The following is a 16,988-nucleotide window of genomic DNA, read 5'->3' as shown; positions in this document are numbered from 1 at the left end:
AACATTGGGCAGGTCCCGCCGCGGCAAAACGTGGCTGGCTGCCATGAAGACTATCCATATATGATCCCGCAACGGCCGCTCGATCGTGGCTTTTGCCATCTCGTTCATTATTTCTCGAATCCCCCTTCTCAGTGGGTACAATGCCTGCCATGTCTACGCTTCGCAAACTCGCCGCTACTTTTGTAGCTTTGGCGTCTGTTGCTGGCACGGCGAACGCCGCTGTTGCCGGCGGCAGTGTTAGCAGCACCATCCTCATCCTCGCCGCTGAAGGAGATGCATCGTACTCGGCGACCTCGGGTTTCGATGCTTACGGTATCCCCTATCAGCTCGTCTCCGTTCCTCAAGCCGGTGTGACTTTGCCGACTCTCAATTCCACGGCTACCTCTGGCAACTACGGCGGCATTGTCATCCTGGCTGATGTTTCATACAACTACGGTGGCAGTTACCGCAGTGCGCTTACTCAAGATAATTACAACGCGCTCTACGCCTACCAGCTCGCGTTTGGCGTGCGCATGGTTCTTCTGGACACATATCCTGATGTTCCCACTGGCACGACTGCTGTGACGGCTTCGGATGGCTCAGTTGGCTGCTGCGGTGACAACGTTGAGCAGTTGCTCAGCTTTACCAACACCACCAGCTTCGCCACTGCAAACCTGAAGTCAGGTGCAACCGTCAGCACCAAGAACCTCTATCACTACCCTGCGAAGGTCGCCGACACCAAGACGACATGGGCGATTGCCCAGTTTGCTAAGAGTGGCAACTTCGCATCGTCCAGCGTCGCTGGTGTTGTCAACAACTTCAGCGGTAGAGAGCAAATGGCCTTCTTCATCGGCTTTGCGACCCAGTGGTCGGCTACCTCCAACTTTATTCAGCATGCTTATATCCACTGGATCACCCGAGGACTGTTCACTGGCTCAAGGAAGGTCTACCTGGGCACGCAGATCGACGACATGCACCTCGTCACTGACATCTACTACCCGGCCGGCAAGACGTACAGAGTTGTGCCAAACGATCTCTCGCCGCACATCAGCTGGATGAAGAGCGTCAACAGCCGTCTGAACGCGGGATCGAACTACTTCGTCGAGATTGGCCACAACGGTAATGGTGACATTATCAACTCAACAAACACTGGCTATTTCCTTGACAACGATCCCTGCGTCCCCGTCGATGCGGTCTATTACGACTCTCCCATCGTGAGTCCCGATCTCGAGTACATGAAACCCTCTGGAGCCGGCATCGACATGTGGCCCTCGGAGTTCGTCAACTACAGCTGGTCCCTCGCTTGCTGCAAGCTCGACAAGCTGGCCACGTGGTTCATGACCGCGGCCAACCGTGACGCCTTCGCACATCTGTCCCACACGTTCACTCACTTGAACCTCAACAACGCCACCTACCACGACGCTAGTAGGGAGATCTTCTTCAACCAAGCCTGGATGAAGCAAGTCGGCATCTCCGCCGGCAAGTTCTCTGCATCCGGTCTCATCCCTCCTGCCATCACCGGCATGCACAACGGCGACGTGATCAAGGCCTGGCTCGACAACGGCATCACCAACGTCGTCGGCGACAACAGCCGCCCGGTCCTCATGAACCCCACCAACGTCCACTACCTCCTCCACTCCACCGTCGCTTCCAACGGCCAGACCGGCCTCAACATCATCCCACGCTGGCCCACCGCCATCTACTACGACTGCGACACGCAGGCCTGCACCACCCAAGAGTGGACCGACTACTCCCGCGGCACGGGCAAGTTCGCCGACCTGCTCACCTTCGAGAAAGACACAACGATCCGCTACCTGCTCGGCCTGCGCAAGGACCCCTACATGTTCCACCAGGCCAACATGCGCGCGACTGGCGTCGGCTCCTACAAGGTCGGCTCGCAGACCGTCAACTCCCTGCTGCAGATCTGGGTCGAGACCGTCGTGCAGGAGTTCGTGCGCCTGACCAACTGGCCGCTTGTCACGCTCAAGCACGACGACATCGCCAAGGTCTTCCTCGACCGCGAGGCCCGCGACGCCTGCAAGCCGGCGCTGACCTATTCGTACTCGGCTGATGGCAAGAGCATCACTGGCGTCACGGTGTCCACTAATGGAAACACCTGCAGCGTTCCTATCCCGGTTACCTTCCCGGGTACTGCCAGTGTGAGCAGCGGTGGCAGCGCGAGCAGCGACAAGCTCGGCAGCGACCCTCTTATCATGTGGGCGACTATGTCGGGCCAGCCGGTGAAGTTCAATCTGGGCTCGGCTGTGAGGCTTCCGTAGATGTAGATATCGCGTGGGTGTACAGATTGGATTTTTCGTTTCTCTATCACAAGCACAGCCGCTTCGCTTTCATACCTTGGGGTGCCCTTCAATCGCCCCGTCAACCCGTCTCTAAGTCCCCATTCCCGACCTGACCTTTCCCAATCTCCGGTCGTCAACATCAAACCAACCTCACCACCCCTCATCAAGCTTCTGATAATCCCAACACTCTGCCAATAAAAGTCAGCACAACACATCCACACACCCTCCCCCCACCAAGGAGGGAAAAAAAAACCAAGGGAAAATAACCACTCACGCTGAAACCCCAAATCCTCCCCAAAATACACCCTCATCATCTCCTCCGAGCACTTCGTGCCCCCCTGCGGATCATAAACCACCGCTTTCCTCCCCACCGCCAGCCCAATCATAGCCGGATACTCGGGCCACTCTCGCAGCTCCACCGGCTTCCCGTGGCATTGAGAGAGCACGTGGGCGAACACGTTCTCGGCGGCCCGCGTGCCCATCGCGATCGCCGCGCCGCAGCGCTTGATGCCGGGCCAGGAGGCGAGGTCGCCGATCGCGAGGTGGGAGGTGTTGTGCGGGTGGAGGGGGAGGAAGTTGAAACTGGTGTTGTTAGGTTGGTTCGGGGTTTGGTTTGGGCTGGGCAGAGGGGGGAGAGAGCACTTACAAAGGATCGATCTTGACCAGCCCGTCGGCGTCGAGCGCTGCTTTGGGCAGGTAGGCTGTCGCGGGCACGCTGCGGGAGATGGCGCTGATGACGTTGCTGGCTACGAGCTGCGAGCCGTCCTGCAGAGTGAGAGTCTGCAGCGCGCGGCCGTCCGGGCCGATACTAGGCTCTGTGCTGGTTACGCGCTGGCTGAGCAGGACGTCGACGCCTGCGTCGCGGAGGGCGGTGAGGGCGGCGTCTTTGGTTTCGTCGGGGAGGGGCTCGGAGGAGAGGAGGCTGGCGCGGGAGTGCACGAGGGTGACTTTTGTGGAGGGGTGGTAGAGTTTGGTTTCGGCGGCCATTTCGATGCCGACGGCGCCGCCGCCGATGATGACGGTGCCGTGAGATGCGGCGGAGATGTTGGCTATGTGGCCGGCTGTTTCGGTGAGGTAGGATTCTTTCGTGAGGGATTGGGGCACGACGGGCCAGACGCGGCGGAGGCCTGTGGCGGCGATGAAGAAGTCGTAGGGCTCTTCGAGGGGCTCGCTGTCGGCGGTGCTGAGTTTGATGCTGGCTAGTTTGCGATCGGGGTCGATTTTGGTGAGACTGCCTTGTGTGATGCGGACGTTTGGATGTTGCAGTGCGGCGATGTCGTTGTATTTCCTCCAGGCTTTCTTTGCGTATTCTGGTGATGACAGAGCCATTGGCGAACCGATTGTGTGATCTGGTCACATCAGTGTTCATACTCTATCAACTCGGTCTTTCAATCTTACAATACCCATCCCGTTCATCAACGATATGAATCCTAACCGGAACGCCCCCACGAGCCTCCTCGGCAGGCGCCTTGTCCGGCTCGAGGCGCGCAGGTCTGCCCAACGACAGATCCAAAAGATTGATCGCAGCAGAAACACCACCGTATGCGCCTCCCGCAATAAGCACGCGGAAAGGCTGCGTCGCGACTCCGACCGATCCCATGTTGTGTTGATGATTTAATGTATTTTATCGATGGGAAATTATCAGATCAAGCGGAAGATCAGATAAGAAAATGAGATCTCCCCGCCGTTTTATACCCCCCGGCTGGCCGAGGTCGGGCGACAGCAGCCCAAGCCCGGAAATTTGCCCAGGAAAGCAAAGGCGCGCCATGGATGCCTTGTCGCCAGGCTGTCGTGCTTGGCGGAGCGGCGATCGTACGAGAGAGGTCGCGTCTGCTTGCCCGAGAGGTCATCTTGGGAGATTTGAGCGCGTAGTAAGCTGTCTTCGAGTCGATGCCCTACGCGGACCACAGTATGCTATGAGATGGCACGTCCCTACTACCCTAATGATCTAACGATTACTGCTGTGCATCTCCTGGTCTGCATGTGACTGTGGTTGAGTCCGAGGTTGGGTTCGTGGGTTACATAGTGTGCTGCCAAGGAGGAGAACGGGGCTTCAACTCTATAAGGGGCCGGATCCATTGGAGCCAATGCCGGACTAAGAACACGAGGGGTTTTGGGCGATTTGGGAGCGAAAATACGGGGAATGTGAGTAGGTAACTTTTGTCTATTCAATAGGCATCCAATTCATGGTAGGAAGGAAGTCGCGTTTCGCGCGCCGCTCGCGCGCCAGCGCCGAACCCCCACGCCCAAAGCCACACCCGCAGCCAGGCCATCCGATATCGATCAAACCCGAGTCACAAATAATCCATTCACTTACAACTTTTCCGTAGCTGAAACGGCCCCAGGGAAGCAGCTGATTGGCCACGGTCCAGCCGGCGCTAGTAGATTGCCGACTCTGTGACTCGAGTTTGGCCATTTTTCAAAGATTTTTGTTGATCAATATCGAGCGCGCCCGAGGCGCGGGGGGAGTGAATGACGTTAGTTGCATTCACCTACCTGACGCTCGCAAAACGATAGAAGCACGCAGAGAACGTGGTTGGAGCGTAGACAGAACGATCGGAGTCTTCTCTTCCGCTCACATATCGACTTTATCTGTTCACTATATCCATCCACATCCGCTCCCTACTCTTTTCTCTTCCTGTATCGTCTCCAAGAACCTCTCCTCCCCTCGCCTTCTAGTCCTCAAGCCTGCCTCCTTCGCTCACTGAGGGGAGAAAATTCCTCCTCCTCTCAGCTCTGCAAAGGCTAGGCTAGACTTGACCAGTCGACGCAAAAGCAGACAAAAACAAAATAGTGAGTAGGTCTTTTGAACAGCAAACACTAAGAGAAAAAAAGAGAGAGAGAGAGAGATTCTTCAGGGAATAGACAGCGTAAGATCGCGAACGCCCAAGCCCCAAATCCAACGTCGCTCTTTTTCCCGCGTTCGTCTCAAAGAAAAAGTAGAAAAAGAAGAAAGAAGAAAGAAAAAAAGAAAAAAAAAGGGCAGACATTACAGATGAAGGGAAAGAAAAGAAGAGAAAAAGAAAAGGCAGCCGTGGGTATCATCATTATGTAAAAGCAGATGAGAAAAGAAAAGCGCTCGTCGTCCAGAAGGCGAAGAGAACTTTGGCAGAATAGAGAAAGAGATTGATGGGTAAAGAGGGGGAAAGAAGTCCAAGAGAAGCGATGGAGAGTCCGGTCTGTGCGTCGTCTTTGCGAGGCGGAGCCGGTTGATAGGAGGGAGAAAAGGCTGGGTGCGATTCTGTGGTTTGCGGGGTGATTTCGTGTTCAGCCCCAGTGTTGGCGGTGGGAGAGTGTTTCGGAAGAAGGTCTGCCTGGCGGAACGAACGGTCGTGGGATGCGGGTCGAGGACCAAGCGGTAAGGGCAAACGATCATCGTCTCGTAGCGATGACAGCCAGAGCGATCTAAAGCCAGAGTCAGCACACATATCCATCTCTCAAAGAAGAGCAAACACATCAAACTCACCACAGCAGCAACAACCCCCACGCCCACAAAACACATCACCCTGTTCAGCGTCCGCCACCACCTCGCCTTCAACCACGCTCTCTCCTCGTCCCACCTCGCCCTCGCGTCCCCCACCTGATGCCTGCCCAGCGCAGCCTTCAAATCGTCCTCGCTCTCCGCCGCGCCCGGCAGCGCCTTCTCCGCCTCCTCCGCGTCCCGCGCGTGCCTCGGCGGCAGCGGCAGCAGCGCGCCGAGCAGCCAGAGCAGCGGGCACAGAAAGCCCGTGGCGAAGAGCAGGATCTGGCGGTTGCCGCGGGAGGAGAAGAGGGTGTCGAGGGACTCGACGAAAGAGGGCGAGCGCCAGGTGTACGCGTGCGGGGCGCGGTGGGCGTTGGGGCGCAGGTGGGGGCCGGTGCTCTCTGCGTCCGCGCGGTCGGTGTCGCTGTGGTTGAGCTTGAAGTCCGACAGGCGGTCTTTGGTCATGGGGCGCGGGAAGGACATTTCGTCCCAGAGTTTCTGCTTGGAGTATTTGCGTGGCAGGGGAGGCATGGGCGGCTGCGGGGAGGAGTTGTCTTTGAGCTTGCCGTATTTGGGGTGGCCAGAGGGGAGGGTTTCGGCGCTGGGGTCGCCGGCGTTGTCGGCTGGGGGGTAGGGGTCGGCGGTGATGGCCATGGAGTCGGTACGGCTGATGCTACCGGAGGATTTGGAGGGTTTGCGCTTCGGGGTCTTGCTGCCGAATTTGAAGGAGCGCGCTTCGCTGTCCATCGTGCCGAGAGTGCGTGTCCGGGGGCGGAAGATGGAGGGGAGGAAGTGGCTGCTTGTCGGGCTGCCGTTCTCAATCTCGCTGTATCCTGTCCCAAGGCGGGAAGTGATGCTGCGCTCGGTCCATTGGCTTTGGCTCCGGACGTGGCCCTGCGCATCGCGTGGCCGGGGAGTGGGCGGGTTTGATAGCGAGATTTTGCTGGCGCTCAAGAGAGCTGCGTATCCGCCGTAGAAGTTCTTGGCCCATGCTGGGAATACACTGCTATTCCTGCTCCACCGCTCGCTGTCAACATAGCTGACGACGCTGTTGTGCCGAGAAATGCTCCCAGAAGGCGTACTGTTGCTCCGTCCCCGTATAGAATATCCAGATCTTTTCTTCTTGAGCGATGGGGCTGAGAGCGCTGAGAGGCTGTCCCCGTTCTCGTCTCCCTCTCTCGAATGAGGCATGGGCGGTAAAGGCGGCAGCGGGCCATTGTATCGAACATCTCCGCCGGGCGTCACGTTCCGACCGCGGAAGAGCGGCTCAGGCTTTGCGCTTTCGGCACGGTAGATGCCCAAAGTCATGTCGCCGGCATCCTCCCCACTGCTCTGAGTAACCTGAGGCGATGACTTCGGCGACGGCGATTGCATTGGCTCGCTCGCTCGGCGGGCAAGGGAAAACTGCGAAAGGTGGCCCGACTGCGAGAACTGAGACATGTGGCCCGAATGCCTTGACATCGCTGCTGACATGGGAATGCTACACGCGTCGTCGATGGTAAGTACACCACTACCCATTGAAAAATGACTGAACTGCGCCGGTGACATTGCCCTATCACTCTCACTTGCGATTGTACTCAGGTGGCTGGTGAATGGCTGCCGGGGCCAGGGCTCCAAATCAATCTCCTCATAGTCCATGTTGTCCGGTGCCGCCATTGACTGCGGACGTTCCTCGGGCTGTTCTTGCTCGCGCCTCCTGGGCACATGCAGTGGTGGGAGAGAGTCTGCGGAGGATGATCGGTAGTGTGACCTCGGAGAGCTGCCCGGGGAGAGGTCGTCAAGACGGTATGCGTGGGCGTTGTTCAGACGGCCTTGAATGGAATCGAATGATGACGCGTTGTGAAGCGGGCTGTCTGGGGAACGCGAACTCGACGAGTTGAAGGCGATGAAGTTCGGCGATGATGTCTCCGGGTATTCTTGCCTCTCATACGCGAGGGTTTCCTGGCTGTCTTGTCCGGCAAGTGGTCGCGGTGGGCTACGAGGTAGTGACAACGAGCTTGCCGGCAAGCTCCCTAGACTGTCCTGAGAGGGGTATCGATACTGTCCAGTCCAAGGCTGCGCAGAGCGCGATGCACTTTGGAGTGCTGACCCAGCAGGGGAGACGGAGCTGGACTCTAGTGAGCTATTACTGTCCTGGTGCGCACGCGGATATGAAACGGAGGGTGCAGTGGAGCGGTCCGAGGGAGTTTCAGGGACCGTTTCGAGTGCTGGGGTCATGGGCTGAGAAAAGATTCTAGACCCTTCCTTGTCGTTGTCGGTGTCAATTATGTCTTCGTCAACCAAGGTGGAGCGATCGCTGAGTCTGCCAGTCCTGCTGCTTGCACTGCCAAAAGCGAAGGGAGAATCGATGGCGGAATAATTGGAGAGGCCGGATCCGCTGTACCTTGAGCTCGTGCTGCGGCGGTCACGGGCGGAGTCATGCGCGAAGGCGGCATTATTGTTGGACGGCAGCAGGGTAATTGCAGGTGGTAGGTCCAGCTTGCGCGCCGGCGCAGCATCCATCCGTTCATCTGAAACGCGCGGTGCAGGCGGATAGGCAGCGTCTGAGGCGCTAGCAGGCTTCATATCGCCAGCCAGCAGGGGCTTGTGGGGCAGTGCGGCTTCGCGAGTGGGCGAATCCTGCTTCTCAGACGCAACCTGTTCGCCGCCGCTGCCCGGTTGGGACCTTGATACCGGGGAGTGTCCGACTAATCGTACGGTCGGTTTTGCATCGTCGCCGGTGCTGGTCGATCGTCGAGTGTGGTCCTTCTTAAAAGTCGGCGACTGGTCCTGCAGCGGAGAGCGCTTGATCCTCCAGCTTTGCTCGCGCGGCGACATGAGGGGCGACTGCGACGCGAAGAAGGGCGATGACGGGCCATTGTTGCTCTTGGAGTGCCCTATCGGGGCCGGGTCCAGGAACATCTGGAGTTGCTAATAATATTATACAGTAAAGAATGCGCGCGCAAACGCGCCGGAAAAGCGAGGGGGCGGCCGTGGCAGTCAGAGCATGCTAGAAGAGAGTGAACGAGATCCGGCCGCGATATAAGGCGCGTCGAGACGCCCAAGTCGTAGCTGGCGAGCAGGCGTGCGCTTCGTGAGGGTCGTGATTCTTTTGGACTCTGGCTAGAGGTGACAGCAGGCGCTCATGCGAGACGCAGGAGGTGTGGAGAGGTCGGCATGCGCTGGCGTGAGGAGCGCTAGGTGGGCGATCGGCTCTGCGTGCCTGAATATCACGGCGGTGAAGAGAGGAAGAAGGCAGGGCAGGACAGGACAGGCGCAGGCGCGTTCTTAGGCGAGCAGCGAGCTCAAGAGTGCCGTATTGCTGTGAGGGCGACGAGGGTCAGGGTGCACGGCAGGCGGGCAGGACAATCAAGACAATCAAGCGCAGTACCTGGCCGTCGGTCGTCCAAAACGTGAGCGCGTCGCATCGACGAGTCCCGGGCTCGTCATATGGCCTCGGCCTCGCCAGGACCCCGTCGTGGGTGGCCGAGCGCGGTGCGCAATCGATTGGGCGCGTGTCCGGCCGCGAGACACATTGGGGGGCAGCAGGGGGGCGCGTTGCACGCGAAATTGGCCGCGCCGGCAGTCCGAGGCGCATCGGCCACCATTGGAACCTGCAGTAGCGCCACAGGACGAGGCGAGTAAGGCAGGGCAGTGCACGAGCACGAGCACGCGCGCTGAGGCTCTGCAGCGCGCCTGACGAGGCTGCTATTCCGGGCGGAGATTGATTGATATTGATGATGTTATGCTTGCCGTGCGGTCGAATCGTTCTGGCTGCATATGACGGCCTTCCCACGCAACAAACCACCTGCATCTGCACCTCCTGCCGCCTGATATCACCGCGCATCCGGCCGCAAGGGATGCTGCGCCGCCGTTGCTGAATTGCACGGCGCACAACGCTCTCGCGGCTCCTTCGTCGCGCTGTCCCTGCTCGACTGCCAGATCGCCGCCGTTGCGCCACTAGAATGCCTTGCGTGCCTTGCTAGCCCGGCCCGGCAGGGTCACTCCCGTCTGCGCTCTGCCACCGCGACATTACACCTCCTGCAATATCACCGTCTTCACTATGCCCGCCCTGCCGATTGACATCTACCACCGGGGCTCGCGCCTGCTGGACACCCTCAAGAGCTACTACGCAAAGGAGGCCGGTACGTCGCTGCCGCCGCCCTCGCACCCCGTCCGCCGAGCGGAGTAAACGCCGTCCCACACTGCCTGCACACTGCTCAAAGACATGTCTTGCCCATGAGTCTGGCCCTCCGCCCTTTGCGTGCCGGCATCCAGAACAGTGAATACGCACCCCTCGCCATCGCCCACTAAGATGACGTTCCCAGAGGCTCCCCCGCCCATCTCGCCCCGCACCGCCCTGCTCAGCTCCCTGGCCTTCACAGCCCTCTACGTCGCGCCCTTCTACCTCTCGCCGACCCTGCGCTCCACCTCGCCCGCCCACCGCGATGCGCCCTCCGTCATCCGCGCCCGCATCCGCTCCGTCACCCTCGCCTGCGCCGCCAGCCTCTTCCTAACCGCCTACCTCCTCACCACCCACGCCCACGCCACCCCGCGCGACCTCCTCCGCCTCTGGGGCCTCTGGCCGCTCTCCCTCACGGACACGCTCCGCCTCCCCGCCCTCGTCGCCCTCCTCTTCGCCGGCCCACTCTTCAAATCTCTGCTCGCCGAAGGCGCCTGGCGCTCCCTAACCCCCAGCGCCCTCAAAGCCGACCTCTGGACCTCCTGGACGGGCTACAGGAACCTGATCGCCGCGCCCGTGTCCGAAGAACTCGTCTTCCGCTCCCTCGTCATCTCCCTGCACCTCGCCGCCCGCGTCCCGCCAACCCGCATAGTCTTCACGACGCCCCTCGTCTTCGGCGCCGCGCACCTGCACCACCTCGCCGCGAACCTGCGCGCCTGCACGCCCGCCGGCTCCGCGGCGCCGCCCCTGCGGCTGGCCCTGCAGTGCGTCGCCGTCAGCCTGTTCCAGCTGGGCTACACGAGCGCGTTTGGGTTTTTCGCGGCGTTCGCGCTGCTCAGGACGGGGAACTTGCCGGCTGTGGTGCTGGTGCATGGGTTTTGCAATGCGATGGGCGTGCCGCAGTTTTGGGGCCGGGTGGAGGGCGGGGACGGGGAGGAGCTGGGGGTGGAGTGGACGGTGGCGTATTATGCGCTGCTGGTGGCGGGCGCGGGGGGGTTTTGGGCGCTGTTGTGGGCGTGGACGGAGAGTGGGAATGCGTTGGTGGCGTTCTAGTGAGGTGCGGGTTTGTCGAGGGACTTTTGGAGCCCTTGGTTTCGTTGGAGCCGCGTGGTGCTCGGCTCTTGCGAGAGTCCTCCATCCAGGATTCATCGATCAATTGATCGATCGACAAGTATCGCCAATGCGTCAAGCCCCGTGAACGATGAGAACGGGCTCGTCGGTCTGATCGTCGCGGCGCAGCATTGCAGGCACATTTGTGGACCGACCTCGGCCACTGCTAAGCGTTTATCATCCACCCGCCTTCAAGGCTTCGGATAGCAACGATAGAGATCGAAACGATTTGAAGGTACATCCGATGGCGCAAGTCGAAATTGAAGGCGCACGGCGTGTCTTGCAAGGTCCCGAATGCCCGGACTCATCGATCGTCGAGTGTCATGTATCAGCAGTCTGGCTTTACATCATCTAAATTCAACGTGATTTTACGCAGGGATGTCGATCAATCGAGCATGAGAGCTTCTGTCCACTGCGAACCCGTCATTTTCCCGCCGTGGATCTTGGCGGTGATTCCTCGTGCAACTAGGATCGAGGAAAAGCTCCTTGGCCTGCACTCGTGGACCATTAGTCCGGAGAATAATCGAGTCGTGGCAGGTAATCTTCTGCCTGCTGTCGTGGTTCCAATGCGCATATCTCCACGGTAAGCCCTATCTATACACAGTGGGTCTGGGGATCTTGCGGCTCGTGAAACGTGGATTGTGGGCCAGGCGGATGTTGGATGTCGGTGCCTGAGGTACGATTGTCCTGGTCCTGGCGGTATACGTCGATCTCAGAGTTGCCTGCAGGTAGGCTAACAACCCTCCATCCATCCTATTAAGTAAACCTCCCACATTCTCACGCCTCTCACAATCGCTCGGTTTCACCAACTGCGGCGCCGGAGATTCCTGACGTGCCTAGGCAATATTGAACGAAGAAAATCATGCGGTCGATTCTCCTAGAAATCGGAACCTGCAGATCTGCGCCCGATCTCATTTGATCACCATTGGGAACTATGTGGGTAAATACTGGCATCCAACATTATAGGTGCAGCACGGGTGCAAGCGTCCACTGTCACCAAAGCCACACACTCGCCTGGGTTGGCGAGGCTTGTCACTTCACCACCCCTAGGCATCTAAACGCTACTAGGCATGCAATTGTAATAGGTAATTGCCGCCAAAACCCCCAAACCAGGCACACGATTGGTGAGACGTTCGAAGGGACGTGGTTCGCCGGCTGCGGAAGATGCCGTTTTGCGATAGTAGGGTTAGGGTTAGGGCTGGAGCTACCCGATTCGAAGCTATCTCACAACAAACCGACCAATGAGCGGCGTTCAGCGAACGTCGGTTGGATCTGTACGAGGGAGAGAGAAACGAAATGCCAATGATCGATTGATCCGTTTCGATTCCGTTGACAAAAGCCTCATATCGACGATGCCGGTCCATCTCCCCTACCGATACCCCTTGAACCCTTTCCACCACCACTTCCTCCCCTCCCCTCCCCTCTTAAAAAAGCGTACAAATAACCCCATTGCAGAAACACCCGTACCTCCTGCAAACACCCGCATTGCTCGTGCAGTAGAACGACGGACACCCGATCTGCCTCTTCGCAACCTCCAACGGCCCGACCTCCCTCTCCGAAACCCCCTCCCCTCCCTCATTCATCTGCTCCAGCATCTCCACCGGCCTGACCCCCTCCCTCGGCGCCAGCAGCTCCTCCTCCGGCACGAGGCTGGAGTCCACGCCTTGCAGCAGCGCGCGCTCAGCGGCCGCGGCGGAGGGGGAGAGGTGCGGGGCGCGCGCGGAGAGGTACGTTTCGATTTGCGCGGGGGTGAGGCGCGCGGCGTCCACGACGGTGCCGGTCGAGAGGTAGGCGCGGTAGATGCCGTCGGGGTCGAGGGCGGCGAAGCCGGTCAGGTGGGGGAGGGAGGCGAGGGGGTTGGAGGGCGCGATGAGGATCTGGTGGGGTTGGGTGTCAGTTGGGGAGTTGGGTTGGGTGGGGAGGGGGAGGGGACGGACTGTGGGGATGGCGAGGGAGCTGGAGAGTAGCAGGGTGGTGGTGAGGGCGAGGAGGGTTGGGGATTTCATTTTGGTGGTTGGTTGGATTGGTTGGACTGTCGGGAGGGAGTGCTTTCTCAGATGATGGAAGAGATTAAGTGCTGCTGTTGGCGGATTGCGGCCATTTTTATGTCTTTGAATGCGTTGTCGACCACTTGCTTCGCTTCGCGACTGATACCGCTGGGTCCATGCTCATCTGACGATGCTCGGCTGGAAAAATTGTGAGTAGCTTAATGCTGCAAGCATGCCCGAACTGTTGATTGATGCGTACGTATTCGCCAGTCAAGTTGACAACGTGGGTATACGCGCAAGAGGAGTCTGATGCAACTTGCGTCTTGGTATACAGATGAAGCTAGAAGCCTGCATGCAGGTGCCGCAAGTCGTGCGAACTGTAATGAACCCGGCATTGGAGTGGGTCCCGGTTGGCTTCCGAGATCAGTGCCTTCCAATCCTGACATCGCTCTGGAGCTCGTCCAGAAGACTGCGCATAAACATGCATGCGGCGCAACATTGATACTAACCGGCATTGTTCGATGATCTGCCATTGGCGCCTTTCCCTCGCAAAGCCCAGAGTCTTGTCATTTTTCACCTTCTGGAATCGTACTAACCACAGGGTTTTCACACTTGTACGACCTTAGCTACGCTCGATAAATGCGTTACATGCAGCTCGTCGACTTCGCTTAGTTCTGCGGCATTTTTCTCTGAACGTACGGTGAGAACGTGCTTCAACGCAAGTGGCATCATCGATTGTTCGCCAGTAAAACTTATGCAAATGCAACTTTTGCCCTGTTCGGTAATGAAATATTGTTCGAGGAGTACCCTGTAACAATGTCTTCGAATTTGACGCGTGGATCAATGAGCACGCTCGAAGCGACCAGTGCGATAGACTAGCTTGTACGCTTGATCTTGTGACGCGGTCGACAAGCATGGGGCTGTTCAAGTCATGCAAGGTGAACTAGGCTAAATGGAAGCTCAGCGTGCCTTCATAGTACCGTGGAAGTGCATGCTTCGGGAGTTGTCAACAAACGACTGGACTGACTCAACTGACCATGAACCTGCTCTTTAGGGCGGAGTTTGTCCGGGCTAACCATCTGCAGCGACAAGACCAAATGCTCTTGAAGCTCTTGCATAGTCTCAAATAGTTTGCACAAGACCTGAGTCCTTTTCGTTGCTTCATCAATGTTGAGCGCTAGAAAGTTCTCTCGCGGGCTGCTTTCCATGAGCTCTATTACGATGACCAACGTTAGTGTACCACGCGTATGATATGCTATCGGAGACTTCTAGCTGACCTCATCTCAACAGAGATCTGTTGAGTCCATGAAACTTACAGAAGACATCGAGGCATGCCCTCAATGCGATCATTTCAGACCGGCAGATTCGCCCCCTCCAGCTGGTCGAAAGGTCCCTCTTGAAAATGGCTCACATTGGAGAAGGATGTGTCTGTTTTGGACGGTATCTGCTTTGGCTGTATGGGGTTTCCTTGATGGGTCTAGACGAGCGTTCGAAAGCATCGAAGCCAGCTTGAAGACCGCCCGACCTAACTGCTGGTGCGGCTCGACAGATGCAGAAGCCATGGCAATGGGTTGTCGGTACGACCAAATAGCCGTCGACTGGCTGCCAGAACATTGCATCGATAATGACCTCGTTGCTGAATTCGACGCATCTGGCCCGGACGCCAACGGCTCATGGCCGTATTTTGAGCCGACCACGACGTTCGGATCGGAGAACGAGACGGATTTTTTGCGCATCGACAATGCCGAGATTGACTCTTTTGCTAGAGAGGGCAGAGGCTACTACGCAACTAGAGAGTGGCATGTCCTGCACTGCATGTTTACATCGAGGAAGCAGTTCCGGGCGGGATTCCAAGCTGAGAAAGTGGAGCTGTGGAACAACCATGAGGGCCACATCAAGCACAGCAGTGAATACGTCACCAGCGCGGTCAAATGGAGGCTGGAAGCAGATGTAGTTGAGACTCATATTCTGGGGGTGGATCGTCACGTGCCGAGTGGTGAGGAGTAGGCACGCAGGCAACGCGATCAATTGTGATAGCTCCATTATGCACCTGGTTTGCTCTGACATGGTCTTGCTGTGTTGAACGTGGTAGATTCTTGAGCTGTTTGCCAAATTCAGTCAAGTGTTGCTCGTTTGCGTAGCGAACACAGCTGCGCATCCTTGCTTGATGCGTCACATCAGCCGCATCACCGTAGAAATTCAGTGCCTAGCAACGCTCTTGACAGCGCTCAAGTCGGCCGCTGCTTTTCCGTCGACTCCAGTCTGCTTCCCTAGCATTCCGGCCGATCGACTCTCCGGGCCATGTATTCGACTCCTGCCGCTCATGAGACAGCGTTCACTTCATGGCAGGACCATACCAGTGCCGCGAAGATAGACACCGACAACTTCGTCCACACTCTGCTGCGCAAAGCTTATCCTGAGACTCACATCGTCAGAACAACACCATCCAAATGCGACCTTATCGGCTTCGCCAATGCTGGACATGCTAAAGCAGTCTCGGTCGCCTGGGATGGATTTGATGCTCTCCGCGTGTATAAGGCACCGCCATCTCGGCTTGATTCTGCATTTGGCAGACTCGAGAATGTTGTGAACTTCGGACTGTGGAACTACAAGTTCGAAACTCGAAACTTTAGAGTGTACGAAGTATCCTACCTTGACCGCTTCTCCCGGATCGCAAAGCTCTTGTACATCTTGTGTCCTGTGCTTGAGTCGCACTCGCATAATGTAGTTGTTGACCACTTACTGAAGCATGCTGGGCGATGGACTGCGGAAGCTCATGACGAGGTGTGGGTGTTTGACAGCGCGAGGTGGTCCAAGAACAAGGAGCTTTGGGCAAGTGTCCAACAGAGCTCTTGGGAAGATGTGATCGTGAGCCCCGAGGTGCGAAAGAAGCTCAGCCAGGACGTCGACGACTTCTTCGATAGTCGCGATTCGTATGAGAAGTTCAGAATCCCCTGGAAGAGAGGCATCATCTTCCACGGAGTCCCTGGCGTGGGCAAGACGCTCTTCATCAAGATGCTGATGAAGTCTGTCGCTGCTCGACCAACTCCCGTGCCGACACTATACGTCAAGTCTTTGGACTCGTGCGCCGGTCCGAAGTGGTCTATCCAGCAGATATTCAAAAAGGCTCGTCGGCAAGCTCCATGTCTGCTGGTGTTCGAAGATCTGGACAGTCTTGTCAGCGACGGTGCTCGAAGCTACTTCCTGAACGAAGTCGACGGATTGAACAACAACGACGGGATACTGATGATCGGTTCGACGAACCACCTTGACCAGTTGGATCCTTCGGTGACCAAACGACCAAGCCGTTTCGATCGGAAGTATCACTTTGAGCTTCCAACCGAGCAGGAACGTCTTGCTTATTGCCACTACTGGCGGCATAAGATGCCTGACGCCGACGAGGTCGGCTTCTCGGAAGAGATATGCTCCGTCGTCGCAAGACTCACGGACGGATTCAGCTTCGCCTACCTGAAAGAGCTTTTCGTCGGTTCGCTCCTGCTCATTGCCGGAGGCGAGCCAGACGGCGTAATGGACGATAACCTTGGGCAGACAACAGACGCTGGAGACATGGACACCGATTCAGCTTTACCAAGTGTCGATATTCCGGACTCTGTTCGGGACAGCAAGTTGTTCTCGACTCTCGAATCACAAATTAGAGAGCTTCTGCAGGACATGAAGCATGTCGGCGATAGTACCGGACCCAAGCCTGGTGATTCACGCCCTCCACCACCAATTTATCGCATGCAGTCGATGTTAGACGATAGTGATTGATGACTGGCGGAGGTACCGAGCGCAGTGAGCAGTAGGACAGCTCCAGAATCGCTACCACTTCTGACGGCTCATGTGATCAGCGACATCTGCCTGTTATCATTCTTACATCATTGATATCGATGTCCAGTATCTCCGGATCAATTGTTTGTTGCAAAAGATTAGAAACTTGGAAGATTGCCAGTTCCTGTAATTCCGGCTCAATTCATTAGCCTTTG

At 57.6% G+C, this 16,988-nt stretch overlaps 6 protein-coding genes across 6 annotated transcripts; 4 read left to right on the top strand and 2 right to left on the bottom strand.

Annotated features, from left to right (window-relative positions):
• Nucleotides 1-140: 140 nt before the first annotated feature.
• WHR41_03569 (uncharacterized protein) lies at nucleotides 141-2,258 on the top strand (the record flags this gene model as incomplete). Its single annotated transcript, XM_069372175.1, has 1 exon — nucleotides 141-2,258. One exon carries the CDS (start codon nucleotides 141-143, stop codon nucleotides 2,256-2,258), a length of 2,118 nt encoding a protein of 705 aa, XP_069230813.1.
• A 171-nt stretch (nucleotides 2,259-2,429) lies between these two features.
• WHR41_03568 (uncharacterized protein) lies at nucleotides 2,430-4,132 on the bottom strand (the record flags this gene model as incomplete). The annotated part of the gene is made up of 4 exons (XM_069372174.1): nucleotides 3,678-4,132; nucleotides 2,926-3,628; nucleotides 2,554-2,861; nucleotides 2,430-2,467 (listed from the first exon to the last, which is right to left on the bottom strand). The coding sequence occupies exons 1-4, from the start codon at nucleotides 3,877-3,879 to the stop codon at nucleotides 2,430-2,432; spliced, it is 1,251 nt and encodes a 416-aa protein (XP_069230812.1). The 5' UTR covers nucleotides 3,880-4,132.
• Nucleotides 4,133-5,651: 1,519 nt separating this feature from the next.
• WHR41_03567 (uncharacterized protein) lies at nucleotides 5,652-8,643 on the bottom strand (the record flags this gene model as incomplete). Its single annotated transcript, XM_069372173.1, has 2 exons — nucleotides 5,652-5,684; nucleotides 5,746-8,643. The coding sequence occupies 2 exons, from the start codon at nucleotides 8,641-8,643 to the stop codon at nucleotides 5,652-5,654; spliced, it is 2,931 nt and encodes a 976-aa protein (XP_069230817.1).
• A 1,141-nt stretch (nucleotides 8,644-9,784) lies between these two features.
• On the top strand, nucleotides 9,785-10,957 carry WHR41_03566 (uncharacterized protein; the record flags this gene model as incomplete). Its single annotated transcript, XM_069372172.1, has 2 exons — nucleotides 9,785-9,866; nucleotides 10,050-10,957. 2 exons carry the CDS (start codon nucleotides 9,785-9,787, stop codon nucleotides 10,955-10,957), a joined length of 990 nt encoding a protein of 329 aa, XP_069230816.1.
• A 3,605-nt stretch (nucleotides 10,958-14,562) lies between these two features.
• On the top strand, nucleotides 14,563-15,009 carry WHR41_03565 (uncharacterized protein; the record flags this gene model as incomplete). Its single annotated transcript, XM_069372171.1, has 1 exon — nucleotides 14,563-15,009. One exon carries the CDS (start codon nucleotides 14,563-14,565, stop codon nucleotides 15,007-15,009), a length of 447 nt encoding a protein of 148 aa, XP_069230815.1.
• Nucleotides 15,010-15,303: 294 nt separating this feature from the next.
• On the top strand, nucleotides 15,304-16,773 carry WHR41_03564 (uncharacterized protein; the record flags this gene model as incomplete). The annotated part of the gene is made up of 1 exon (XM_069372170.1): nucleotides 15,304-16,773. One exon carries the CDS (start codon nucleotides 15,304-15,306, stop codon nucleotides 16,771-16,773), a length of 1,470 nt encoding a protein of 489 aa, XP_069230814.1.
• Nucleotides 16,774-16,988: the final 215 nt, after the last annotated feature.

Source organism: Cladosporium halotolerans (genome assembly GCF_011745625.1).
Source record: "Cladosporium halotolerans strain TM138-S3 chromosome Unknown Sca9, whole genome shotgun sequence".
NCBI classification, from domain to species: domain Eukaryota; kingdom Fungi; phylum Ascomycota; class Dothideomycetes; order Cladosporiales; family Cladosporiaceae; genus Cladosporium; species Cladosporium halotolerans.
This window is presented reverse-complemented; position numbering and strand designations above follow the sequence as displayed.